Source organism: Panthera onca, chromosome B1 (genome assembly GCF_046562875.1).
Source record: "Panthera onca isolate mPanOnc1 chromosome B1, mPanOnc1 haplotype 2, whole genome shotgun sequence".
NCBI classification, from domain to species: Eukaryota; Metazoa; Chordata; class Mammalia; order Carnivora; family Felidae; genus Panthera; species Panthera onca.
In genome coordinates, this window is record NC_138342.1 from 160,690,437 (window position 1) to 160,716,783 (window position 26,347).

At 49.4% G+C, this 26,347-nt stretch overlaps 1 protein-coding gene across 4 annotated transcripts in view; it reads right to left on the minus strand.

Moving 5' to 3' along the window:
• FGFR1 (fibroblast growth factor receptor 1) overlaps positions 1–25,855 on the minus strand; it is a 51,520-nt gene extending 25,665 nt beyond the window's left edge. For 3 of the 4 annotated variants that reach the window (XM_078445544.2, XM_078445541.2, XM_078445540.2), the window contains exons 1-2: positions 25,531–25,639; positions 17,107–17,282 (exon numbers count right to left, since the gene is read on the minus strand). In XM_078445544.2, coding sequence (XP_078301670.1) covers positions 17,107–17,194 — 88 coding nt within the window. In that variant the 5' untranslated portion in view covers positions 17,195–17,282; positions 25,531–25,639. Of the gene's footprint in view, positions 1–17,106; positions 17,283–25,530 lie in introns of all 4 variants that reach the window. The other variant, XM_081795614.1, reaches the window with a different exon arrangement.
• Between the last annotated feature and the right edge of the window lie 492 nt (positions 25,856–26,347).

Genomic DNA, 26,347 nt, shown 5'->3' on the forward strand with positions numbered 1-26,347 from the left:
ATTTCTGGGTTAAGAAAATTAGGGGAGAACGGCCCATTCTTTTCGGTAACATGGGGGAACTGGTGGTCCAGGAATGTTTACAGTTTTGGCACAAACTCCCCAGAGATAAATGAGGGGGCAATTGTGGGTGGGGGAGGAACTCCGGGTGGCTTTGAAGGCAACTTAAAAGGAACACAGAACAGCGCGGCAGGGCTCCGGGAGCCCTCTGCAGAGGTTTTTTATTACGTTATTTTGGCTTTGAAATGGAACTGAAAACTTACTTTAGTCTGGCAAGGCCAGGCCAGAGTGGGGATCTCACTGAAATCCCAGGGAATGACTATCCTCCTACAAGCAGGGGTACAGAGAGGAAGCCCTAAAGATACAGGATTCCCTGTGCCCACGATGTCCCCAACATACAGTGAAAGCTGCAGAAATGGGGAGCACAGGCATGTGTGATAGGGGAGGCAGAACACCAAATCAATTAGCAGGGTCGGACACCCTGATCCGGCTGCATTCACCAGTCCCCCCACCGACCCAGGAGATTTGGAGTGTAGGTTTTTTTTTTGTTTTTTTTTTTTTTTTAATAGAAAAAAAGGGAAAGAAGTATGAGGGAACATTTTGCATGCAAATGGGCCACTGCCAGAAGAACCCATTAAAATGTAAAAACTCCACATTCAGCCTGACAAAACGGTGCAAACTGCTGTGTTTGCCAGAGGGGCAGCAATACAGCTCCCGACAAAGGGGCCGAGGAACAATGGCAGGCTGAATGGCCTCTGTCAGCAGGTCCCCTCGCGCGTTGCCATGGGGACCCCACCGGGGCTTACTAAAGGTATTTCCTGAGGAGAAAGGCAGTGCACACAGGCCCAGGCGGCCCGGCTAATCCTGACAGGAAGCCATCGCCATTCAGCAGCCCAGGGGCTTGGGGCCGGAGTTTTGTTTTGTTTTTATTAAAGATTTTGGTCTTTTGTGTGTCCCACCTCGTCACTGTAATTTAGTGCAGAGCCGCCTGCGCTGGCCAAAGCCTCAGCGCGGGGCCTCACGCCCGCCCCAAGACCCCCCAAAACAGCTCCCCAGTATCTGGGCAGGAGGAGGCCCAGGCATGCAGAACCCCACTCGGGAGACCCCAGCCGAGAGTGCCCCGAGCCCAGCGAGGTCTGTGTAAACTTTCAACCAGATGACAGTCAGGATGGAGTCCAGGGTTCGAGCCCACGCGCCGGGTTCTATGGGTTCTATGTGGTGCCTCCTCGTACCTGTAGTTTTTTTTCCCCCTCCTGAGGACTGTGCCCCCATCAGCACCCGTGTCCCCCATGTCCCCTCTACCTCCCACCAAGGGCAAAGCACTCACTCACTGGGGAGAAGGACCGTAATTAAGTGATTAACAAAGGAATGTGCCCAAGAGCTGTTTTAAAAGAAACTTCCCTTCTTCCTCTCCGCCAGCAAAAGCTCTCTCGCCAAATATTTACTGACACACTACGGATGGAGCCCGAAGAAATCTCTTCCTATCCCCATTTCCCAAAGCAATTGTCAGTACGCGATGCTTCTCTCCTGCCTACCTTAGCTGCTCTGAGGCAAGTTCACTTAAGAGGCGCAGGAAGCAAAGAGCCCACTCACCCCAGAGCAAAGGGAGGTGCCCTGCAGCTACGGGGAAGGGCGGTCTAAGCTCACAGTTCCTAGAAGTTGGTGTCACCGGGGTTCACATTTGGCACTAGAGGAATCCGGCCTTGGCAGATTCAGGGAAGAAAGCCAACAACACAGCTGGCGGTGGAGACAGAAACTCCTGTGTGACAACTGCCCCCCAGGACACAGTTGAGGGTAAATTAACATTTCCTGAGCAAACTTGCATGTGGAAGGAGCCATCCCCAAAGAAGATGGCCAGAGGAGGCTCTGCTCATTAAGATTTGCACCCAGAACTGTGTGTTTGCAAAGCCTACGCTCTTGCAACTAAACCATCCCCCAAAAGAGGTTCTGAACCTTGCATTTTGATAGAATCATAAGAAAAACTGACAATTTTGGAGGTATTAATACTATGCCTAATAACTCTCCTGGACATCTGGGAAGCTTCTAAAGCCATATTAGATGGGTCGGTCCTGTTTTGGGAAAAGGAGCCAAAGAGCCTCTGCTCAATGATGGAAACCCCCCCTGAAAGAATCCCAAACCCAGTAAGGACCACTTGTGTGGGTTGTAAGCTGAGGGGATCTGGACACTCAGGTGGTGGTCTTCTGCCTTTAGTAAAAATCAAGTCCTGAACTCAAAGCAAAAGTACAACTGGCCACCAACTGTTACAACACAGAACACCTTCCACTGAACTAGCTCAAGTGCCTGAGTGTGTGCGTGAGGGCGTGCGTGCGTGCGTGCGTGCGTGCGTGTGTGTGTGTGTGTGTGTAGGGTCCCGCTGCTGTAAAGAGAGCTCAGACCCTCCCACCACTGGCCCGGAGCCCAGGCCTCCCAGCCATGTGTCTGCAGCTGCGACCTGTCATGCACTTCCTGGTCTGGGTTCTGTAATGGAAAGATCATTAAGGCTGGGGGAGGAGGACAGTGAGATGAATCAACAGGGAAGAGGTAACCCTGCAGCTCCCACTCTGCCGTGCTCTGACCTTAAAGTCCGGTCAGGTTCCTTAAAGAAAAGAAAGTACAGCCCTGCCCCCACCGCGCCCCCTACAAGGGCCCCTTGGAGGGCTTCCCCTCCCCCACACTCAGCAGAGCTTGTTTGGGGAAAGAAGCACCAGCAGCTGGGCAGGAAAAAATTGCAGCTCCCTAAACTTGCCGATGAACTAGTGGAGGAGTCAGCTGTTCCAGAATTTGGCTTTTTGCGCCCCCCCAAAACTTCAGTGGGTGCTTGAGAGCATGCTTCACCAAAACTCTCAGCACTCCAGTGTACTTGCCACCTTCCCTCCCCGTGTCTAGTCCGATCACTGCATGGCGGGTCTGGGTCACACAGTGTACAGGGGTCACTTACTTCAGTGGGCCATGGAATGGGCTCTTCATAAGGTTACTTTTTCTCAATGTTAAAGAAATGCCTCTTATCGTTACATTATGAAAATAAAGGCCATAAGCATCCTTTGAAAATAAAATGGTGGGGGCGCCTGGGTGGTTCAGTCGGTTAAGTGTCTGACTTTGGCTCAGGTCATGATCTCACAGTTTGTGAGTTCGAGCCCCATATAGGGCTCTGTGCTGACAGCTCAGAGCCTGGAGCCTGCTTCAGATTCTGTGTCTCCCTCTTTCTCTCTGCCCCTCTTCTGCTCATGCTCGGTCTCTCTCTGTCTCTCAAAAATAAATAAATGTTAAAAAAAAATTTTTTTTAAAGAGAATAAAATGGTGTAGAAAGGTGGTTGCCAGGGGCTGGGAGAGGGGAGAATGGGGAGTTCAAGTCTAATGGGAACAGAGCTTCAACTGGAGAAAATGCAAACATTCTGGAGACAATGATGGTGATGGAGGGACAACAACATGAATGAACTTAATGCCACAGAACTGGATACTCAAAACTGGTGAAAACAGGTTGATTTTATGTTATGTGTATTTTACCACAGTTAAAAAAAAAAAAGAAAGTAATGGTAGTGAACAGTGTTGGTTTTTAAAAATGTTCTTACATGGAGCACCTGGGTGGCTCAGTCCGTTAAGGGTCCAACTTTGGTTCAGGTCATGATCTCACGGTTTGAGCCCCACATCCAGCTCTGTGCTGACAGCTCAGAGACTGGAGTCTGCTTCAGATTCTGTGTCTCCCTCTCTCTCTGCCCCTCCCCTGCTCGCACTCTGTCTCTCTGTCAAAAATAAACATTAAAAGAAATTTTTTAAAAAATGTTCTTACGTAGCAAAATGAGTTGTTAACCCTATGTAGGTTCTGAAAAACTGGGAGGAATTTTTACTGGCTCACGAAATGTAAAAGTCTGGGACTTCTGGTCTGTTCCACAGATTTGCAGGACAGTGAGGACTCAGGGGATGCATTGACATACTACATATTCCTTTTTCTCTTTCACACACACCATGAAAGTTGAGCATTAAGTGCTCTTTAAGAAATTACAAGAACATGCTTCAGGGATCTCTCTACCTGAGACGGTATGGCTGTCAGGTAGCGAGCAGGTGGAAGGAGGAGGACTAAAGGCTTGGTTGGAGGAAGGTTAGGGACCAATGTCTACACTGGGGACTCCTTTGCTCAGTCGGGAGGATCTTGAACAATCAGAATCCAGGGAGAGAGATAATGTCAACATTATCTGGGCAATGTCAACATCCAGACGTCCTAAGGGATGCGAGCCTAGTCTGAAACCCTTGTGAAAACCACTCAGCCCCAAACCCTGCTTGAAGCACAGGTGTAACTGGCTGGGTGCAGTGGAAAGAACATCTGAGTGGAAATCACTCAGACAACTGGCCCTACCACTAACTGTGTGACCCTGGGGAAGTCATCTCCTCCCTTGGGCCTCAAATTCCTCATCTGTGAAATGGGAAAGCTGATGGACCTGACAAGCTCTGGGTGCCCTCTAGTTCTAACTTTCCAATTTTCAGCTGGGGCTTAAGAAGTGAGCATCACTCACTGCTACCCCCTTCTGCCCCCACGAGCACACAGTGCTCTCTGGTGTGAGGAAAGGCAAGAGGCTGCAAGTTAATTTGCCTTAAGAAGCGAGGATTCTGGGGGTGCCTCAGCGGCTCAGTTGGTTGAGCATCTGACTTCTGATTTCAGCGCAGGTCATGATCCCAAGATCGTGGGATCCAGCCCCCGCCTGGGCTCCTTGCTGAGTGTGCTTAAGATTCGCTCTCTCTCTCTGCCTCTCCCCTGCTCACTCTAAGGAAGGAGGGAGGATGGGTGGATGGGTGGATTCTGTTTTGGTCCCAGATCTCCAGCCACCAGCACTTCAATAAATGCTTGTCTTCATGGCTTCTCTCTGACCCATGTTCTCACCAGAAGAAGTCTTAGAATGGAGGACGCGGAATAGCTAACAGGCTGTGACTGGCAGAAAACTGGGAGCCCAAGTATTCTAGAGGGATTTATTTCACTGTCCTTTTTGACTCATGATATATTACCCTATGAGAACTAGCGAGGCAAATAAATTTCAAAAATGGAGTGGAAGCGCTGCGGGTAGTGAAGGGCTCACATTATAAAATAAATGCCACCTCCAAGAGCACCCTTCAGACATTAATATAGTCTTGACTGCTCAAATGACATCGGCAAAAGTTTTGAATGTCACAGGAAGAACTTCATTCAGTAGTTAGGTAAGGCTGACTCTTTCAAGATTCAAGAGCTAATTCCCAAAACCTAGGGAAAATAAACCTTAATTCCAAAAGTAAACTCTAAAGTCTGACAGTAAAGGAACAGAGATTTCTGAATGCAAAAGGGCCCTTCTAACAGGCTGGAGAGCAGATCAGCATTCCAAAGACGGTGATAATTGACTTAAAGCCCCGCATCAGAGAAAGAGGGGAGAGAGTCTTCTTCCCCGGAAGGCTTTCAGACCAACCTACCCCTGCCTCCCCAGTACCCCCAGGCAACTTGACTCAGCCTTCTTCCACCTTTCCCACTACCTCTCCGCCTATCTTAGTCTTTCTCTCTCCAGCCTCTCTGATATTCCACCTTCCTGCCTCTCATCCTTTCCAGTACAGGAGTTAGGGCTGCAGGCATTGATACCCACCAGACTCCAGTCTCAATCCCACCACTTACTGGCTGTTTAATCTCGGCAAGTTGTGTATGTTTGACCTCTCTGGGTCAGTTGCCTAAACTGTGACGTGGAAACAGCACCTACGTTATAGACTTTTTTGAGAAATTAACTGAACATCAGAGATTCTCAAATTCTCCTGGATGGGCAGGGAACTTGTCAGAACTACCAACCTCTGGCCCTGCTTCAGAATCAAGAGCTGTGGGAACGGAGCATGGCCACCAGGTGATGCCATGTCTCAAGCACCCAAGAATCGTTCCGTGAGATGATGTGAAGAGTGTCAGACGTGGGAGAAATGACTCCTTACATATTTTCCTTATCTTCCTGCTGAAAAGGATTTTATTCCCACCATCTCTTTTTTTTAACTTAAAAAAAATTTTTTTTTGAGAGAGCGAGCGAGCGAGAGCGAGCGTGAGTGGGGGAGAGAGAGGCAGACACAGAATCCGAAGCAGGATCCAGGCTCTGAGCTGTCAACACAGAGCCTGACATGGGGCTCGAGCCCACAAACTGTGAGATCATGACCTGAGCCGAAGTCGGACACTTAACCGACTGAGCCACCCAAGTGCCCTGCGCTGTCTCCTTTTTTAAAACTGGAAATTTTAGGTTATCTTTTAAACAAAGAAAATGGGTGGTTCCTTACCTGTGTGTTCATGCATGTATTTATTTGTTCTAAGGTGCTGAAGTGAACAAAAAGACAAAACCTCTGCCTTCACGATGTATATGTACACGCACAGATCACAGCTCACAAATGATGGTTAATTTGTCCCTTCACTTTAGGGAAGGACCCTCTCCTACGTTTGCAGATGTCCTCATAACCTGGGTTTTATGTCCTTACTTGATGCAGTCTTTTGATGACACTTCTTTAACGAGTCATTTGCTGTATTTGCATATGTCTGGTAAGAATAACACTGGCCAGGGGGGTGCCTGGGTGGCTCAGTCGGTTAAGTTGGTTAAGCATCTGACTCTGGATTTTGGCTCAGGTCATGATCTCACAGCCCCTTAGGGCTCTATGCTGACAGCTCAGAGCCTACTTGGATTCTCTCGGCTTCTTCCTCTTTCTCTGCCCCTCCCCTACTCTCTCTCTCTCTCTCAAAATATATAAATAAACATTAAAAAAAAAAAAAAAAAAGATAACACTGGCCAGGACTGGGCCTGATCCATGGTAAAGCTAGGGGAGGGGAAGGCATTTGTCCTGGCCTCTCTTGAATGGGGGACTTTTGGTGTTTTCTCCCCAGGTTACACAGATAGTTACCAACAGAAATGGAAGAAGATATTTGTCAAACAACTTTTAATACATCTATGTCCTATTCCTGGGGCACACTTCAGACAGTATACCACAAATTAATATAGATTTTTTTAAAATTATTTTTTAACATTTATTTATTTTTGAGACAGAGACAGAGCATGAGCAGGGGAAGGGCAGAGAGAAAGGGAGACACAGAATCCAAAGCAGGCTCCAGGCTCCGAGCCATCAGCCAGAGCCTGACATGGGGCTCGAACCCATGAACCATGAGATCATGACCTGAGCCAAAGTCAGACGTTTAACCAACTGAGCCACCCAGGTGCCCCTAGGTTTTTTAAATCCTGTAATTATTTGTGACTAGCCCAACCACAATATAATACATATTTTTGTTTAAAACATTAATGTGTTGAATATCTTAGTAGGCACTAAGACAACCGACAGCTTCAGGATCTCTGTCCCTGTTTTTGTATTTCTTCATGTCTTTTTTTTTTTTTAAGTTTATTTATATATTTTGAGGGAGAGAGACGGAGCATGAGAAGGGGAAGGGCAGAGAGAAGGAGAGAGAATTCCAAGCAGGCTCTGCACTGTCAGTGAGGAGCCTGATGTGGGGCTCGAACCCACGAACCGTGAGATGATGGCCTGAGCCTGAATCAAGAGTCAGATACTTAACTGACCGAGCCACCAAGGCACCCCTGTATTTCCTTATGTCTTAAAAATATACATAGTGGTAGCCTCAAAACAATGCCAGTGCTTTAGCCTCAGTAAGCCCTTCTGACATATTTCCACCCAGCAGACACCGCTGGACCACAACCATTTTAGAAGCAATCTAGGTGATTTGTATGTCTGGGCAACACCACCACATTCTAGAATAAGTGTGACCTACGAAGAAAACTCAGGTGTGGCATCTGACACTTTGGGGACCTCCGATCCTAGACCTTCTCCAAGTAGGAAGGCTCTGCTACAATAGAAAAGGCAGCCTCCATGGGGTTTCTGTTCTATTGAATATTCTAGGCTAGGGAACCCCTGCCTTTAGGCAGCTCACAGACTTATGACCCATGCATAACCTCTGAGCAGAGAGAAGAATGTCACATGAGAAATGCTACAAGGCAAGCATCTCAGCTGCCCTTACCCCAATTGCACACCTACCCAGAAAGGGAGGTGGAGCCTGATTCCTGTGGGACAGAGAAAGGCTGACCCAGCAAATTGAAATGTTTAGATTCAAATGTTGGGGGTGCCTGGGTATCTCAGTCAGTGAGGTGTCTGACTTCGGCTCAGGTCATGATCTCACGGTTTGTGGGTTTGAGCCTCGCGACTGGCTCTGTGCTGACAGCTTGGAGCCTGGAGCCTGGAGCCTGTTTCAGATTCTGGGTCTCCCTCTCTCTCTCAAAAATAAATAAACATTAAAAAAAATAAAATGTTCGTCCGTCTGAACTTTAGGGGGAAACCCAATCTGACATAGGGACATAGTGTAAAAAATACACTATTTTTTCTAGGGACTAGAAAAAAATACTGAAGTCATACCTACTTGAGTGTGAATCTAAGTTCCACGTTTCACCAACTATGACCTCAGGTAAGTTACTTAACTCCTTGGATCCCAGTTTCCCCATCTGACTATGGGAGTAAAACCTATGGCCATGGGATCAGTGTAAAGATGTAAAAATGTAAAGCAGACAGGCTGTGAAGGTGCAATAAATAGTATTTATTATTATTTTAGAAGAGTTTTACTGGCTTAACCTTTCTGTGGCAAATTTGTCAGTATGTAATAAAGTACATTACATACTTTGTACATACTAATGTAATATTAGTAATGTAATTAGTAATTAGTAATGTAATTAGTAATTAGTAATGTAATGTAATATTACTAATGTAATAAAGTACATTACATACTTTGTACATACTAATGTAAAAAAATACATTCTATGTATTAGAATGTAAGTATCCTTGGAAATATGGACACATTTTATTTGTAAAAGTATGTTCATTTAAGTGCAAACTATTGAAAATAACCTAAATGCCCAACAGTAGAGGACTGGGTAAATAAATACATTTTGCCCACCCACACAATGGAATATATGTAGTTATTAAGCACAATGAAACAATTTTCTTTGCTTGGCAATAAATACTACATGCTTGGGGCAGCTGGTAGAGCATGTACCTCTCCATCTTAGGATCACGAGTTCAAGACCCACACTGGGCATAGAGCTTACTTAAAAAAACAAAAAAACCTATGTGCTTAAGTTAAAAACCAGTGTATGCCATATAAATTCCATATTTGAAAAGTCACATTTGTATAAATGCAAGAAAAACAGTCTAAAGAAATAGATTCACAGTTAACAGTGACTATTTTTAGATTATGGGAATAGTTTTTCTTCTTCTCTTTACAAGTCTTTATTTTCTAAATTTCCTATGGTAAACCTTGATGACATATCAAATAGCTGTGTTTTAAAAGAGCAATGAAAATATTCTTTCTGACTGCTCAGAACTTTGCTCTGAGGAAGAAACAAACCATATGTTAAAAACCTCTAGGGCACCTAGGTGGCTAAGTCCGGTTAGGGGTGGTCACCACCCCAGACACAAGGGTCTGACTCTTGATTTCGGCTCAGGTCATGATCTCATGTTTCGTGACTTTGAGCCCTACACCGGGTTCTGGGCTGACAGTGTGGAGCCTGCTTGGGATTCTGTCTCCCTCCCTCTCTCTCTCTTGCCCTCCCCCACTTGCTCTTTCTCTCTCTCTCAAAATAAATAAAAATAAACTTAAAAAAAGCTCCATATAACATTAAGGCAAAGTGCCAGCTTGAAAGTTAAACAGAAAGAGGGATAAAAGAAGTGATTAATTTGGAGACAAGAGGAAGGATTCAAGGGGTAGGTGGCCCTCAAGCTATGCCTTAGGCTAAACCCAAGCTAAATCCAAGCTAAACCCTCAGCTAAGAGTAGGAATTACAAAAAGTGAAAGGAGAAAAAGATAGGGGCGAACATTTCATACTGAGGGACCAGGATAAACTACGGTTATGTATGAATAAATACATTGTATAAAAGAAGGAAAAGGAAGAGTCTTGTTTGGCTGGCTGGGAGGAAAGGAGGAAGGGAGGAAAGGAGGAAAGGAGGAAGGGAGGAAGGGAGGGAGGGAGGGAGGGAGGGAAGGAGGGAGGGAAGGAGGGAGGAGAAAGAAGGAAAAAAAAGGAAGGAAAGGAGGGAGGGAGAAATCTGTTAATGAATGAATGACTGACAGAATGAAGGGACCATCAGCCAGAGGCTAGTTTTCAATCCTAGAGAAAAACTTAGGAAGGGCTAAACACTAAACTCAAATTTGAAAGTTCAGTGTTGGTGGATTTTAACCTCTCTCCCTGCCCCAAGCTCGTAACCACTGAGGCCTGTCTTCACCGAACTCCCTGACCCTCTCACCCACTTGAGGCTGCAAGCGCCTGCACATGCAGGGCCAGGGAAACACAGCCACATTCGCTCAAATGGCGGTGCCGGCTGCCCCCCCATTCACCTCCTTTTACACAACCCATCCCAGGAGGCTTAGCCACACCATAGTGTGTGGGATAAGGAAGGAGGATTGGGTTTCAAGCTCTGCCAGAGCCCATCTTTCTCAGAGCTTGGGACTAAATGGACAGATGCCTCACCCCAGCACTGCCCAGTTTGCAAGGCGCAAAGTCTTTAAATGAAGGCAGTGGGCACCTCATCTGGCAAGGGGAAAGATGAGAGTCCAAGTGAACTGACAACCAGGAAAGAGGAACTCTGAGACAGGAGCTACCATTAAGAGGCAACAAGCCTAGGGGCACCTGGGTGGCTCAGTCCATTAAACTTCCAACTTCGGCTCAGGTCATGACCCAAGGTTTGTGGGTTTGAACCCCACGTCGGGCTCTGTGCTGACAGCTCAGAGCCTGGAGCCTGCTTCAGACTCTGTGTCTCCTTCTCCCCTTCCTCTGCTCGCACTCTGTCTCTCTCACAAAAATAATAAAAAATTAAAAAAAAAAAAGCGGCAACAAGCCCACCATGGGGGCTTCAGGCAACTGTCTCCCCTACTTGGCTGTCACCAGCTGTAAGTCAGAGCAAACCTCCACAATCAGGAGCAGCCTGGGCTCCAGAAGGCCTCTCTCTGGGAGGAAACAGTTTGGGATTTACTCCAGGCCCTTAAGAGTCCCGTTGAGCACTTAACTTTCAGCTAAATCACTTGGGGCCAGAGGGGAGGGTGTAGGGTGGGTGGGCAGAGAGAAGAGAATGTTTGCAGTAAGTCTGTAAATGAGCCATCTTTCCAGAATGAAAGGGAGGCCTGGGCAGCTGAACTCAGGAGACCAGGAGCGCCAGAGCAGCTGGACTTTCCCCGGTCAGCAGGGAGACACTTGTCTCGTTTCCAGGCTTCGGGGAAGGAAGGAAGAGGCAAAGGTGGTGTCTACAGGGTGAGCTGGAGCTCCCAGTGGCCTCAGAGGAACCAGGCGCTGTGAAAACAGGGCGCAGCTGCTGGTCAGGCTCTCTGACCCCGGACATGGCCCTCCCGGATAATGACTCCCCAGAACTCACTTCTCCCAAGGCCATCCATCACCACCCCAGACACAAGCCATCACTCACTGCTTCTGCCTGACCAGGAGCAAGCACCCTGGCTGAGCCCTGCTGACCTACCTCCATGCTGGGGCCACGGCATCCAAAGGAATCCTTGGCGCTCTCTCTTCAATTCCCGCCCACCCCAGACTAGGTAGTCACAGAAACCAGGTGACAAAATCCCAGCCTGATTCTTTGTTTGGGCTCCCTCCCCTCCCCCACCCGCAGCAAGGGCTCTGGACAGCCATTTGTTCTTCCCTGAGAAATTCCTCCTCCCTGACTTCGGGGAGCTGGCTGGCAAAGCCAGAGTGGAAAATCAGTGAAGCTAATAGTGTAGCAATGCAGAAGCCAGAGCCAAGAACACAGCCCTGGAGTGGCTTTGCTGCACTTGCCCAGCGTGGTCAAGCAGGACACGTGAGTGCTCCTCCTTCACATTCTCTCACAGGCTGAGCACTGGGTCTCCCTACCCCCACCCTGTTCAGCTCAGCTCTGGGAACACTTGCAAACATGCCCTTTCAAAAACACTCAGGCCTCCACTCTGGGGAAAAGGATGTGGGGCAGAGCGGATCCTCGGGGGAAACCTGGTAGGTAAGCACCCTACAGATTTCTACCGACCTAAATCCTGCACCCTTGTTCTCAAGTGGGTCACCCAACGTCGCCTTCTGCTCCATGTGATTCCACTCGCCTTCTGGCTGAGGGAGGAGAAACTCCTCCTGAACATCCATCCAGTGTGCATTCAAAGCAGACAGGAAGAAATGATGTTGGGGGGCAGATGGGGCAGAGGGACGCTCCTGGATGTGTGACCCAGTGTAGCCACGGGACACTGGTGCCCCGGCCATACCAATCAGCTGCAGCCTGTCCAAGGCAGGCAGTGGGATACCCTCTGGTACCTATTTGCGGCTCCCCCTGCAGCCAGGCTGAAATGCATACTCCTTAAGGCCAAAGACAGCTGTGGGACCCCCTGGTGGGTTGCCTGGGGTGGCTGGGGCCCTCCCACCTGAAGCTGGGGCAATGTCTCTGGTACTGCTTGTAGCCACCCCGCCACAGGCGCAGGTTTTGTGGAACACAAAGACAAAGCCTTGCTTTGTGGCGCTCGGCATCGAGGGGGCTTGCAGCCAGAAATGGAAACGTGCGGCTTTTCCATTAAGGGTAACCTCTCCCCCTTCAACCGGCCACCAGACTCCTTCAAATCTGGGTAAGTGGGAGGAGCAGGAAAACCCCAGCCCATTAAATCGCTTATTAGTTGCAGGTTTCTGAGTATGTACGCAAGTATTTTGAGACTGCAAGTCTCACACTGTCCCCTTGACCATGGGGTTTGGGGTGTTTAACCCACGTTACTACTGGAAAGGGGGCAGGACCCCCAGCCCCAACTGCAAGAAGCAAGCAGTTTTGGATTCACCCACGTGCTTTTCCAAGTCTTATTCTAAAGGAGAGAAAAATACACAGACACAACCCTCCTCAAGCTCAAAATCTCTTTCAAGTCAGTATTTCTCTTTTTAAAGGCGCATTTCTGCACCTCCACCCATGACCCAGGTTTAGTCTTTCCACACAACTCCCTCTCCCTCCTTCCTCAAGACCTGCTCTGAAACAAGCTTAGCCTCTTTACGATCCCAAACTAGAGAAAGGAAAGGAGAGGGAGGGACCAAGGGAGGCTGGTTTTCCTGGAACCCTTATTAAATCAACTTTCCAAGGACAGCCAGAAACTCCAGGCCCTCCCCACTCCCTCAGGAGCATTTGCAGACTGGGGGAGGGGCTCCCAACACACACACACACACACACACACACACACACAATTACAGAAGGCCCTTCTGAAGGGGAAAAGCTCTCTGTGGGAGCAGAGTTTGGGGTTTAAACTTTTGCACAAACCCTTTATACACAGATTATAGTCTTTTCTGAGGACAATAGCAGCATTATTATTTAATAATCAGCAGGGCTAAGACCATACAGTGATACTTTACCTTTGTGGGGTACCTTATGGTTTACAAAGCGCAGGGACAGATTTTCCCTAATGACCTCCCAGCAATTCTCTGAAGACTGTGGGGGGCACGTACTTTGCTATCACAAAGCTCAGGAGGGGTAAAGCTCTGTGAAAGAGCCACACTGCACCCACAGGGGGACTTAACCAAACAGGGATCTGGGACTCGTCCCCGGAGTCCAGTGGACTTCCACATCTGTGTCCTAAGGCATTCCACACCACCCAGGGAACAAGCCCCTCACCACGTGCTGTCTTCTGTGGGGTCCCAGGAAAAAGCACTCACAACTGTCATTTATTGCCCACTGACCATGTGCCAGGCACTGTGCTAAGAGCTCTGCACACATTCTTATTGGATCTTGGGAGCAGATGTTCATTATCATTATATTTTATAGAAGTTCCACACACAGGAACTTTCCCAAGAGTCAACAGTAAGAAGTGGTGCCAAAATCAAAACCAAGGCAATTGAGCAAACCTTATGTCCACACAAGACTTACACACAGATGTTCACAGGAGCTTTATTAATAACAACCAAACCTGTTAACCCAAGTGCCCATCAACCGGGGAATGGCTACACAGTCACCACATAATGCCATTATGTGAAATTCTAGAAGAGGCAAAGCTAGTCTATAGTGACAGAAAGTAGATCTTCGGTTGCTGGGGTCAATGCTGCATAGGTGACTGAATGCAGAGGGACCAGAGGGAAGTTTTGGAGGTGATGAAAATGTTCCCTACCTTGACTGGGGTGGTAGTCACATGGGACATTATATTCACCAAAACACACTATACCCTTAAAAATTGGTGTATTGGGGCACCAGGGTGGCTCAGTGGGTAAGCATCTGACTCTTGATTTGGGCTCAGGTCATGATCTTATGGTTTGTGGATTTGAGACCCGAGTGGGGCTATGCACTGACAGTGCAGAGCCTGCTTGGGATTCTCTCTCTCCTTCTCTCTCTCTGCGCCCTTGCCCCCGCTTGTGCTCTCTCTCAAAATAAATTATATTAAAAAAATGGATGTTATTTTTCAAAATGTAAATTATGCCTCAGTTGATTTTTTTTTAAATGGCGGTCTGACTTCAGTCTTCACTGCTGCAGAGCCCTCCTAATAGCCCCCTCCACCTTCCCTATTCCCTCCCTTCTGTTCCTGGCCTGTGTTTCCTCCTCATCAAGACCTTCAGCCCCCTGGCTCCATCCTCTATCACCGCCTGGGCTTCCTTTCTCAGGATCCACAGCCAGTGGATTCAGTGAACGTCTCGACACCCACCCCACCCCACAATTCCTTGGGCCTGAAACCCATACCATTCACTTACTCCATTCTCCATTTCTCAAGGGCAAAGGAGTTTGATAGAGAAAGATGAAGAAAAAAAAAAAGCACTTTAGGGCCCAACATAAATTCATATTCTCAAACCTCATCCAAGCCCTCCTTGCTTTTTGGACTCCCTTATTACCGTCTACACTGTGGCTGATCCAAATCTCTGCTCCTCATAAACCTTCTGCCCTAACTCACTCCTTTTACTTTCATTCTGTCTCTGTCTCAAATCACCCAGAGTTGACAGCCAACCTACTGAAACCCACAGATTCTATTTCTATAGTGTCTGCTGGTTTTCCCTTCCTTTACAACTCACGCCCCCCACTCTGGTTCCTTCCTCTAGCTAGACATTCAAAACAAACAGCTAAATAAACAGCTAACTCGTCTGTCTGGCAACTGTGGTAACAGCAGTAATAACTACCAAAACTTTACCTGTAGGTGTCTTATCTGGGTACCTCATTTAATGCTTTATTACTGTCCCCATTTTAAAGATGGGCAAACTAAGGGGCATCTGGGTGGCGTAGTCGGTTAAGTGTCCAACTTCGGCTCAGGTCTGATCTCACCATTTGTGAGTTCGAGCCCCACAAGGGGCTCTGTGCTGACAGCTCAGAGTGTGGAGTCTGTTTCGGATTCTGTGTCTCCCTCTCTCTCTGCCCTCCCCCCCTCACACTCTCTCTCTCTCTCTCAAAAATAAATAAACATTAAAACATTAAAAAGAAAAAGAAGATGGGCAAACTAAGTCTTAGTGTGCTTGAGTAATTTGTCAAAGCAAGTAATACAGATATTAAATGGCAGAGCAGGACTCAAACACAGACTTCTTCCCATCTATCCAAATTCAACTGCCAAGTTAATTTTCTGAAAGCTGGATCCACATCACTACCTGCTCAGAACTTTTTGAGATTCCTAGTATCTACCCATTTATTCCCAGTATCTACTCATTTAAGCATAGTGTCCTTAGCAGGGTGTTAAGGCCTTCCATATGCTAACGCAATTCAATTCTTCCAGGTATTACTCCCCACAACTACCTACTCACTGGGCAAGTCATTCTGTATACACCTTATACATCTTGCCTCAGCACCCTCATTCACACTAGTCTACCTGGAATGCCCTCCATTCCCCTCCAAACCAACCCCCCTTGGCTGTCATCCAACAAACCCTCACCCATCCCTCTAGACCCATCTGAAATGCTCTCTGCTCTCCTCTTCCTCTGCATTCCCACTGCATTATGACTCCACTGTGTGGTTAAAACACAGTCTACCTTGTATTTAGTTACCTCTGTACTTATCTTCCTGATAATAAACTCCCTGTGGGCAGAGATGATCACTCCCACTTTGGGTCTCTGGCATGTTCTAGCTCAAGTCTTACGTTCAGCTCTGTCTCCGAATGCAACATTAGTCTGTGTGGTCCACCCAAGCACACCTTCCAGAAAGTCTCATGTGATCTTCCCCATCACCATGAGAGTAGACAAATATTTTCACTCATGATTTATCACTCAAACGGGTCCTGACAGTTGAGACTGATGGTTCTTTAAACTCAGCCACTACCTCACGTGCACACCTGAGCCTCTCGCCCACTGCCTGCCAACCTTCGTATTTGTGTGATGAGCCACCGAGTCACAAGCCACACTACCCTTTGGCAGCAGTAAGTTCTCACAGGCCCCTGAAAGCCACTAGGTGTGTTATATACCTGTAACCTCCATGAAGTACTTTCACAATTCCAGTAAATCCCATAAGTAAGTCCTTCTCGTTACTAATAATGTCTGACTTTGTAAGAAGCTATAGATCTCCAGGAGCATCCATGCACCATAATGCTCCCTGGCTTTCCGTCTCTCTGAAATCCCTCCAGTGGTGCGTATCCAAAGCAAACCGCTCGGCAGGCTTCCAACCACAGCCTGTCAGACATGGCCAAGGACGGCAAAATGGCAGGCACGTGGCCATGACTGCCAGCCCTCAAAGAAGATGGAACAATTGTCTTTGGAACAATTGTCTTTGAAACAATTTTCTAGAAGCCAGAGGTCTTTATCAAGCTCCCACACCCCTCAACATCCAAGTGTTAAACAAACAAATTCATAGGTCATTTGTGCCCCATTTTATGTCATCTAGGTTGGGGAATCAGCTCTTAGATCCCAATCAGAAGTTCTTTTTCAGGAAGAGAAAAGACTATATTTCCGCCCTAAGCAGGTCACCTCTGGCAAATGGACGTCACTAGCCTTTATGACCCCAGCCTCTGCTGAAGCTGGGTGTGTTTATAGCCAGGTGCAAACCAGCCCATGTATTTTGGAAGCCTCTCCTACAAAAAGGAGCCCTTTGCTCCATCCGGGGTGGAGCCTTGCCTTCCCGGTCAACCACAACATCACCTTTGTCCTAGCCTGCCAGGTCTCCGAGGCCCAGGAGTCCAGGCTGACCCCTCAGCCCATGCCTTACCTTGTTCGGGCAAGGTCGGGGCTGGCCTGGCAGTGCAGAGTGTGGCTGTGACCAGCACAGCCAAGAGGAGGTACTTCCAGCTCCACATCCCAGTTCTGCAGTTAGAGGTTGGTGACCAGGCTCCACACCTCCATGGAGACTCCGTCTTGAGCTTGATCCTCCTTTTCAAGCTGACTCTAAGGAAAGAACAAACCAAAAAGTTAGGAGAGTCTGCGTGGGAGGGGGGAGATAAGGAGAAAAAGGAGTTAAAGTGTGTCGCACAGTCACCCTGTCCAGAAGGGTGCTTAAAGCAAAAACTTACTCTTAAGGCACAAAGAAGGGAACTGTGATCCTGCCCCAATACTGAATTTGAGGTTATAGGCTTTAATTAGACAAAACAGTGCTTTAATTCAGCTCTCCGACTACTTCCTGAGTGTGGGCTACATGGCAAGCCTTGTTGGGAAAATTGTCGTGAAGTCCTCCAAGGCAAAAGCCCCAAGATGATTTATGCTGGGAAAGCAAAGAGCCTGGTGAAAATCCCCAAGAGTTCCGCCCCTTCACAGGCAAGGGCTCCACAGAGTGTGGTGGGGCTGCGGGAGGCCCCCCGCGTGCTGGTGCCCCTCCCAGTACACACTGCACTTCCTCCAGGGCAAACCAGCCCTTTGGTGAGGGGTAGAGAAGATGAAGAATTCTGGAACAAACCAAGGACTGGGAAACCAGTACAACGCTGACCTTCTCTGGACCTGTGCAACCAGGAAGCTGCAGTGAGTGATCTCCTGGGTTCTTTCTTTTGGTCTCTAACACCACACACATCGCAGGGATCTCTGGTTCTATGAAGTTCCCATATGGACAGAACACAACTCTCACCAACTCATAAAGGACCTCAAAGCACAGAACCACGAGGTGGACGCAATGCCCCTCCCCGACGCTGCAAGATGTCTAGCAGAAATGGTTACGCTGAAGAATACGAAGGTCCTTGCCGGGACCCATTCCAAAAAGCATGGACTGTAGCCCCTTACCCTCCTCAGGTTTGGAGTGGTAAAATTTTAAATACCCACTGAGGGTCTTAAGGATAGGATCGTTGCTGCTGCTAAGCATTTACCAAGTGCTAAGACTTTCTGGGCCCTGTTTGGACTGGGGTAGGAGTGACGTCTCCATATTATAGGTTGCTTCTGTCCTAAATGCTCCAAGGAACCATCCAAGTTATTTGGAGAATCCACTTCTCCGGAACATGCCCTAATGTGGTGCTTCAGCCCTGCCTCCTTGGAGCAGACAGGGCCCCTCATGAGTGAGTCAGTCCCCATGAGTGAGTCAGTCCCGGTTGGCAGAAAACCCCCAGATTCTTGGCTTCGTTCACAGGCGCTGGCTAGTGGGAGGAGGCATGTACTACCACTAGCTTCCTTCCAGGGCTTTACTAAAATTTGATAACTTCAAATCGTTAAATAAATAAACATTTCTCTTTCAATGTTCTAAATTTAGGAAAGGGACTTGAAGAGACAGAACAGGATATTTACTGAACACCTACTATGCATGAAGCATGTACTAGGTAAAATTTATACTTATAAAACATCTTCTCTTCCTCACTATACACTTTTGGGGGTAGGAATTACTATTCCCCTTTAAGGGATGGGGAAACTGAGACTCCAAGAGGTTGAGTACTTTGCTCCTGGCTATGCAGCTGGTAGGCAAAAGCACCGGGACACTCATCACTTGTTTTTAATGCTAAAGGACAGGGCCCAGGGGCCAAGTAGGGGTAAGCAAATCTGGCTCTATCTGGCACAAGCCCATTTTCTCCAAAGAGCATCTCTGTGTCATAAAGAAACCAAGCAGACATGGACAGACCCAAGGTAGCTCTGGAGATGGGAGCGCCTCAGTTCCTTCGCCTGAGAGAAGACCCTTGGAAGCAGATCACAGATCTGTCTAGGACCGTCTAAGGGCCGAGGATGGGGCACGGTCCCTGGCCTGGGACAGAAGCGATGCTTGCTACAACAGGGCGTCCGTAAGCCACATCCCACATCTCATTATGCCCCCAAAGATACACCAAACAAAAGATACAGGCTTGTGATCCAGAAAGGTACCCCTGGCTAAGAACCTAAGCATCACAGGAACCACCAGAGTAATGAATGAATTTTCAGTATCCAGTGGAAAGGGTGGTACCATGCTGAGGCGATTAAGCTTGTTTTCAATGCAGCAGACAGGCGGCTTCCACCACCACTCAGCCACTCTGTCCCCCAGAAAGCCTCTCCGGCTCCCTCACAGGTGTGGCTGGCTGTGCTCAGCTCTGCTATCAGTGCATGTCAAACTCTTCTAGCTGCTTCTCTCCAGCTCAACCCCAAAAAGGTGCTTCTCTCTGGGCCTCAAGTCCCACATCTGTGAAACAAAGGACGTCAAGAAAACCCAGCCTCCCAGCACCAACCCCTGGAATGAGAAGGGTCCCCATTCCACAAACCTACAGAAAACACGGCGACCCAAACCACCAATCCACATACTGTCTGGGACCCTAGAACTGTCACCTCTTCCTTTACCACACCCCCCTCTCCTTCTACTAATTAATGAATTCTTAAAATCCCCTAGGGACAGTCTCCCTCCTTCACTGCTGGACAGATGTGACCTGCAGCCTTGCAGGTGTACTCAGAAGCTTCCTCAGAGACCTTGCAGCTGGCTCTACCCTCAGTCTCTCCCATACCAGTCAGGTCTCCGGGGACCTGAAGCACCCCCTCCCCTCCCCCCCCCCCGCCCCCCGCCAACCCCACCTGGGCACAGAGGTCCTCAACTGGGGACTGGAGGGGGGGGGGACACAACCTCTGCATTTCCCCACTTGTTGGAGGAGGTATTTGCCCAGCCTCCATCACAGGTGGTTAAGAGATCATATGGGCAGCATGGGTGAAAGAACCTGCCCTCTCCTAAGTACAAATCCATGTAAGGAATCATAGACACTGTGCTTTGAGTCATTCCTGGCCAGCACTCTCAGGAGACATTGGTAACTGGTGGCAGAAGACACAAACTTCCTATCTTTACGAAGGTATTTCTCACTATCTGTCTTCAAACCCTATCCTCTAGACCTAGGTATCCCATGCAATGGCCACTAGCCACTTGTAGCTGCCAAGAACTTGCTTGGAATGTGGCTAATGTGAATTAGGACGTGCTAGAAATGAAACATACACACCAGACTTCAAAACTTGGGTGTGAAAAAAAGGAAGGTAAAGTATCTCATCAATAATTTTTTACATTGGTTACATGTTCAAATGATAGCATTTGGATTTATGAGGCTAAGTTAAATAGATTATTAAAATCTCAACCAATGAATTAATGAAAGTGAATTCCACCTGTTTCTTTTTTCTGAATTTCAAACATGGCTACTAGAAAAATCTAAGATTACATGTGGCTCGTGTTCTATTTCTTTTTTTTTTAATGCTCATTTTTGAGAGAGACAGAGTGTGAGCTGGGGAGGGGCAGAGAGAGAACGAGACAGAAAATCCAAAGCAGGCTCCAGGCTCTGAGCTGTCACCACAGAGCCCGATGCAGGGCTCGAACCCACAAACCATGTGATCATGACCTGAGCTGAAGTCGGACGCTTAATGGACTGAGCCACCCATCGTGCTTTATTTCTATGGGACAGCATGATCCTAGGCGATCTTCGTGCTCTGCCCTCTTCTTTGCCCTTCCCCCATCTTTAATGGGCCAAGCTTTCTTATTCTCTGAATCCCACCTCAAAAACAAAACAAAAAACAAACAAAAAAAGCCCCCTACCTCTTCCACAAGTCTTTCTTGAGCCTTCTAGCTGAGGCTCTCATTCCTCCGAATTTCCAAAGTATCATGGGATCACAAGCTCCTTAAGAAGCAGGGTCTGTGCCTGACTAACTTTCGCTTAATACCCTTAGCACCCACGATCTGCATAGCAGATGCTGACACATTTGTTAATTGGATGAGTAAGTGAATGAAGGAAAGGCTGATTGAAAAGAAACTGATACAGATCATCTTTTTTTTTTTTTTTTTTTTTTTAGTTTACGTATTTTGAGAGAGAGCAGGGGAGGGGCAGAGAGAGAGGAAGAGAGAATCTCAAGCAGGTTTCATATTGCTGGTGCAGAGCCTGACTCGAGGCTCGAACTCACAAAATGTGAGATCATGACCTGAGCCGAAAAGGGTCCTACGCTTAACCCACTGAGCCACCCAGGCGCCCCCAGATACTCTTGAGGAAAAGAGGTTGCCAATGCCACATAAAAGCAATAGTCAAATACTCCTTCTTAGCCAGCCAAACTCTATCTCAAAAAATACCAAATGAGACATTTTCTAAACATTTTGATTCCTCAGAATTGAGGAAGTAACATCAAAACGTTCATCCCTTTAGATGGGAAGAAGATTGACTTCTTAACAGAAATGGTCGCACTCCCCCAAAGTGAGTATTCTCTACTCACTGTTGAGAGTACCAGGGCAAATAATTAATAGACACCAGAAAAAAGTTATGCAGCTCAGCTTGTAAAATTTTTGTTGGTCCAAGGGAGACACTGTTTTTTTTTAACAATATTTTATTTACTTATTTATTTATTTTTTGAGCAATAGAGCACAGCAGGGCAGGGGCAGAGAGAGAGGAGAACACAGGATCCAAAGCAGGCTCCATGCTGAGAGCATAGAGCCCAATGCGGGGCTCAAACTCGGGAACCATGAGATCCTGACCTGAGGCAAAGTCAGACGCTTAACGGACTGAGCCACCCAGGTGCCCCAATGGAAACACTATAAATGTTGAGTCTTTATAAAAAATGTGTCCAATGTCCTTGGGAGGGAGGTATACCAAAAATTAATAATAATAAGTGAAATACTAATTGCTCCACCATAACCTGGGAAACCTTGCTTTTGAAGACAAAATGGACTGGTGGAACACCACCATATTCACCATATTCTTGGAGTTGTTCACCCAAGTGACAGCTATTTACCTGGGAGGCGGGGGGGAGGGGGGCGCATAGGGAAGACCAAATATAACTTCTTTAATTGCAAGAAGTGGTAGTGACAGAGAATTTCTGTTTAAGGTAAATGCAAGCTGAGGGAAAAAAGCACATATGCTGGCCCAAGTCTGGAATTTAATCCTCTCTGGAAACACCAGAATCTTCTCTAAAGCTCTACATCTGGACTCCCACCAGTCCTTGGTGCATCCAGACCTTTGACAAAGCTCTTGGGAAGACAAATGCAAGGCAAATTTCCCAAGAGGAAATTAAACTCATCTCAAGGGATGAGGCTTTTTCAGAACAAGACATTTGAATCAATTCTATCTACCTTTGTTGACTCTAGCAGGCTCAAACTTTCTCAGGAAGCTCTTCCCTAACAGCCATCTTGATGAAAGAGATTTAAAAATGGAGGCAAGTAGAGTGTGTTCAGAGAAGCTGGCTCATGGGAGCAAATCCCCTGCTTTAGGAGTCTTTTTTTCAGGTCAATGTCCCAAACACAAAGCATACAACTAAAAGCAAAAACCCGCAGATTTTCCTTGGGTCTCCATGGCTGGAATCTGCCTACTCAATGCTCAGTGTGCTCTTTCTGCCCTCTGGAGTCCAAGCTAGCTCAGGCTTAGGTATACCTTGATGTACTCTAATCTCCCTCAAGACACGAGGGACAACAGCATCTGCAATGTTCCTACTCTATTTCTTCCTGTGCTTTTGCTTCACTTGCTCTTCTACTGGAACTTTCTAAGTTCAAGGAACTTTGACCAAGGAAAAGAAGTACCCAAGGCTGTCTACTTTGGAACCAAAGTAAGTGGTGCCCCCTCTGGCCCAAATCCCATTAGTGAAAACGTCTACAAAATGGGCATTTGTACAGGCATGGTAAACGCAGGCAGTGAAAGCACACATGTCCAAGTGGCTCTCCATCCGGATGGCCCTCATTAAAGAGCTGACACTTGGCTATGACTAACAGTGAATGCAACAGATATTTCAAGGAGCTTGTCACTGATGCAGTATGTAAGCAACCCTGCTAGAGCCAGGCCCCAGCAACCTCCTGACCCCAAACACCCTGTGCTCCTCCAGGGGTCAGCGGCAGCCCTGGAGCTTCTCCCAACTGGGGTGGGGTGGAATACATAAACAAGTCATTAGAGGGGCAGGCCATCAGGACAGACAGTTGGCAATGGCTCTCCCTTGGTCACTGCAAGGAAAGGAGATGACCCAGGCTTGGGGGTAATTAGCTAGACTGAGACACGTCCCACGGGGCCCTGCTACTTAGCTTTTAAAGCCTCAGAGAGGAAACCAGGAGGCTGGGCCCAGGGGGAAAATGGCCACTTTCTGCTAAACAGTCTCAAGGCTAAGGTTCTACAGTTTAGACGCTATTCCAAAAAAAGCGCTGGTCCGGAGGTGCAAAGGGCAGGGCACATCTGCGGAGGAAACAGTCACCTTAATTACCATGTCTAGAGAAAGTGCGATTTCATTACAGCCTCCAAACTACCGCCCAAAGGAGGAAACCAGAGAAGTGTTTTCAATTTGAAAGAGACTGGAAAAGAGAGGGTGAGAGCGACCAACTCTCCCCACCCTCCCGCAACTTTGGACCATAAGGTGCCTTCCTACCTCAAAGGCTATTACAAAACAAAAACAAAAACAACACACACACACACACACACACACACACCCTCAACAATCCAACGCCGCGCTTTCAACCCTGTAGCCCTTAAGAGGTAAAATGTCTCACTTCAGTTTCCAGCCCACAGAACGACTTTAAAACGCCCAAGGAGAGCCCCCAGCAGCAACAGCGGCCGCCCCCCTCCCATGCCCCCCGCAGCTGCGCCCCGGGCTCAATCCAGGGAGGGTGGAAAAGGAACGCGTGACGCCACCACGGGGCGGTCAGACACCGACGGCGAGCTACGGACAGGGTCAGAAACCCTGGCTGCTCCAGCTCTAACTGAAGGGACGGAAAAAGGAATGCTATGGTTCCAGAAACTTCCGTCAGGGCCAGTTCTGGGTCAAACCCATGGCCAAACAGGCCACCTCCAGCAGAACCGTTCCCAAGTGCCACCGCCCCTAAAATCGTGGCCCCATCTCCCACGACGCCTTTTTCCGGCACAATCTAGACAGCATCTCCACCATCAGATTCGAAATAACTTGGGATCCAGAGTAACTCTCTCTTCTCCTCTCCAAGTCTCAAAAAAATTTTAAAGAGGGAGGTGGTAAGGACAAGTTGAAGAACAGCAGTTTTAATTTGGGTGAGGGAGAAGGGAGGGAGAGGGATGTTAATGTGGCTGCGGTGTGGGGCGAAACGGAACCAGATGCAGCTGCTACATCTGGAAAATGGGGGAAAAAAGTGTTGGGGGAAAAAGACACCGCAGAAATTTTTTTGGTGGACCAATAGCTTCTGGGCCCAGAAAGAAGCAAGCTTCAACCACCACCACCCCCTCCACCCCCGCGCGAAGGTGTCTGGCTGCCTTCATAGGATATGTGTTAAATGAACTCCGTCTACAATGCCAATAAATTCCTCTGCAAACGAGGGTTCCTCTTTTCCCAACCCCAAACATAACGGGAGGCGGGAGCAGGGCGGGCAGAGGGTCTGAGCCAGAGAAGCAACAAGCAGCGCTGCCGAGTGAACCGCACCGGGCAAAACCCTCATCCCTTCCCCCACCTCCTAGAACCAGATTGGAACTGAACGTCCCCCCCCCCCCCCCCCGACCCCATAATGGGGCTTAACATCACCCGCTGGGCGCCCTCCCTTCCCCAAACTTCCGACCTTTTCTGAGATCGACTAAGTAGAAGAACCCCCTCTGGAAAAGGGAATTCCTTTCTCGCTCTCCGCTACAGCCGATTCAGCCATTTGGTGACGACACCTCCTTAAAACCTATTCGAGGAGAGGCTAACCTACCCCTCCACTTCCTTCCTTCTTCATATCCCCATCCACCCACCCGCAACTCCGACCCCAGACTTCCCCGGGGTGGGAAAGGACTCAGAAATACCTCGGGTTTTTACCGTTCCACCCAAAGCTACCTGCTGAATTGGGGTGAGTCCCCACTGGTGGATTAAAAAGAGATGGGCTGGAATGCAACACACACACACACACACACACGCACACCCCCACCTCGCTGCCCACTCCCGCCCTCCCTCTCCAGTCCGAGGAAACCGAGAGCCGCCGCCGCCGCCTTCGCCCCGGCCCTGTCCCTCCCAGGTCTCACCGCGGAGCCGCCGCCGCCTCGCCAGCTCCCCAGCGCGAGTTGGCGGAAAAGTTGGGCGGCAGGAGGAGCGGCGGGACCAGCGCGGGGAGGGGGCGCAGAAGGCGACGCGAGCGGGGAGCTGGGAGGGGAGACAAAAGGGGGGCGCAGAGCGCTGGGAAGGGAGTCAGGAGGTGGAGGGGGCGCGTAACCAGTGGAGGGAGGCGCCGGACCCAACTGGGCTGCGGCGGGGGAAGCGCGCAGCCAGGAGGCTCCAGCGCCGGGGGCCGCTCGGGACGCCAAGCCCGCCCCGGATCTGCGGGCGCCGCGGCTCTTACCTCACTCGGCGCTGCGGTTCCGCCTCTGGAGAGTCCGCCGTGGCTTGTGCGGGCGGGCGGGCGCCCGCGTCCCGGGCTCCGGCCCGCCGCCCCCGGGCTCCGCTCGGGTCCTGGCGGGGCCGCGAGAGCCCCGCGGCCGGCGCTCGACTCCCGGTGGCGCTCGGTGCTCTGCGCCTCCAGCCCGGGCGGGAACAATGGAGCCGGAGCTGGTGCCCCGGAGGCGGGGCGGGGGGAGGGCTCCCGTCCGCCGCCCGGGGTCTCCAGACCCTGTGGCCCCCCTCTCCGGAACCGGGCGGCGGCGCCTCACGCTTCTCGCAGACCCGGCTTCATCGCCCTGAGGGGTTCCCGGCGCCGCGGCGTGCCCGACTGCAGCACTAGGACGGTGCGCGCTGCGGGGCGCCCCTCGGACCGGCGAAAAGTCCTCGGTCTCCGCTGCTTTTCCAGCTGCGGCGCGCGCTCGCGCCCGGAGAAGGCGAGGTCGCCGCAATGCGCTAAACAGAGTCTCGGTCCAGTCGGGACGTTGCCGCCCAGCTCCGGGCACAGCCTGGGCTCCTCCGCGCGCTGCGGCTGGACCAGAGTCCGGGCTCCCGCTCGCCGCCGCCCGCTGCCCAGGCCGCCGCAGCAGTACCCGCAGGAGCGCTCCGAGCGCTGTGCGCCGGCGAGGCGCGAGGGCTTGCTCTCTCACTCCCACCCGCGCTAGTCCCACCCCCTCCTCCTCCCCCTGCTGCTGCCTGCTGGGCCTTGTAGTTCCCAGCCGCGGCCCCCGAGCCGGGGGAGCGGGCCCAGCGGCGCGGCGCTCTGCGGCTGCTTTGCTGCA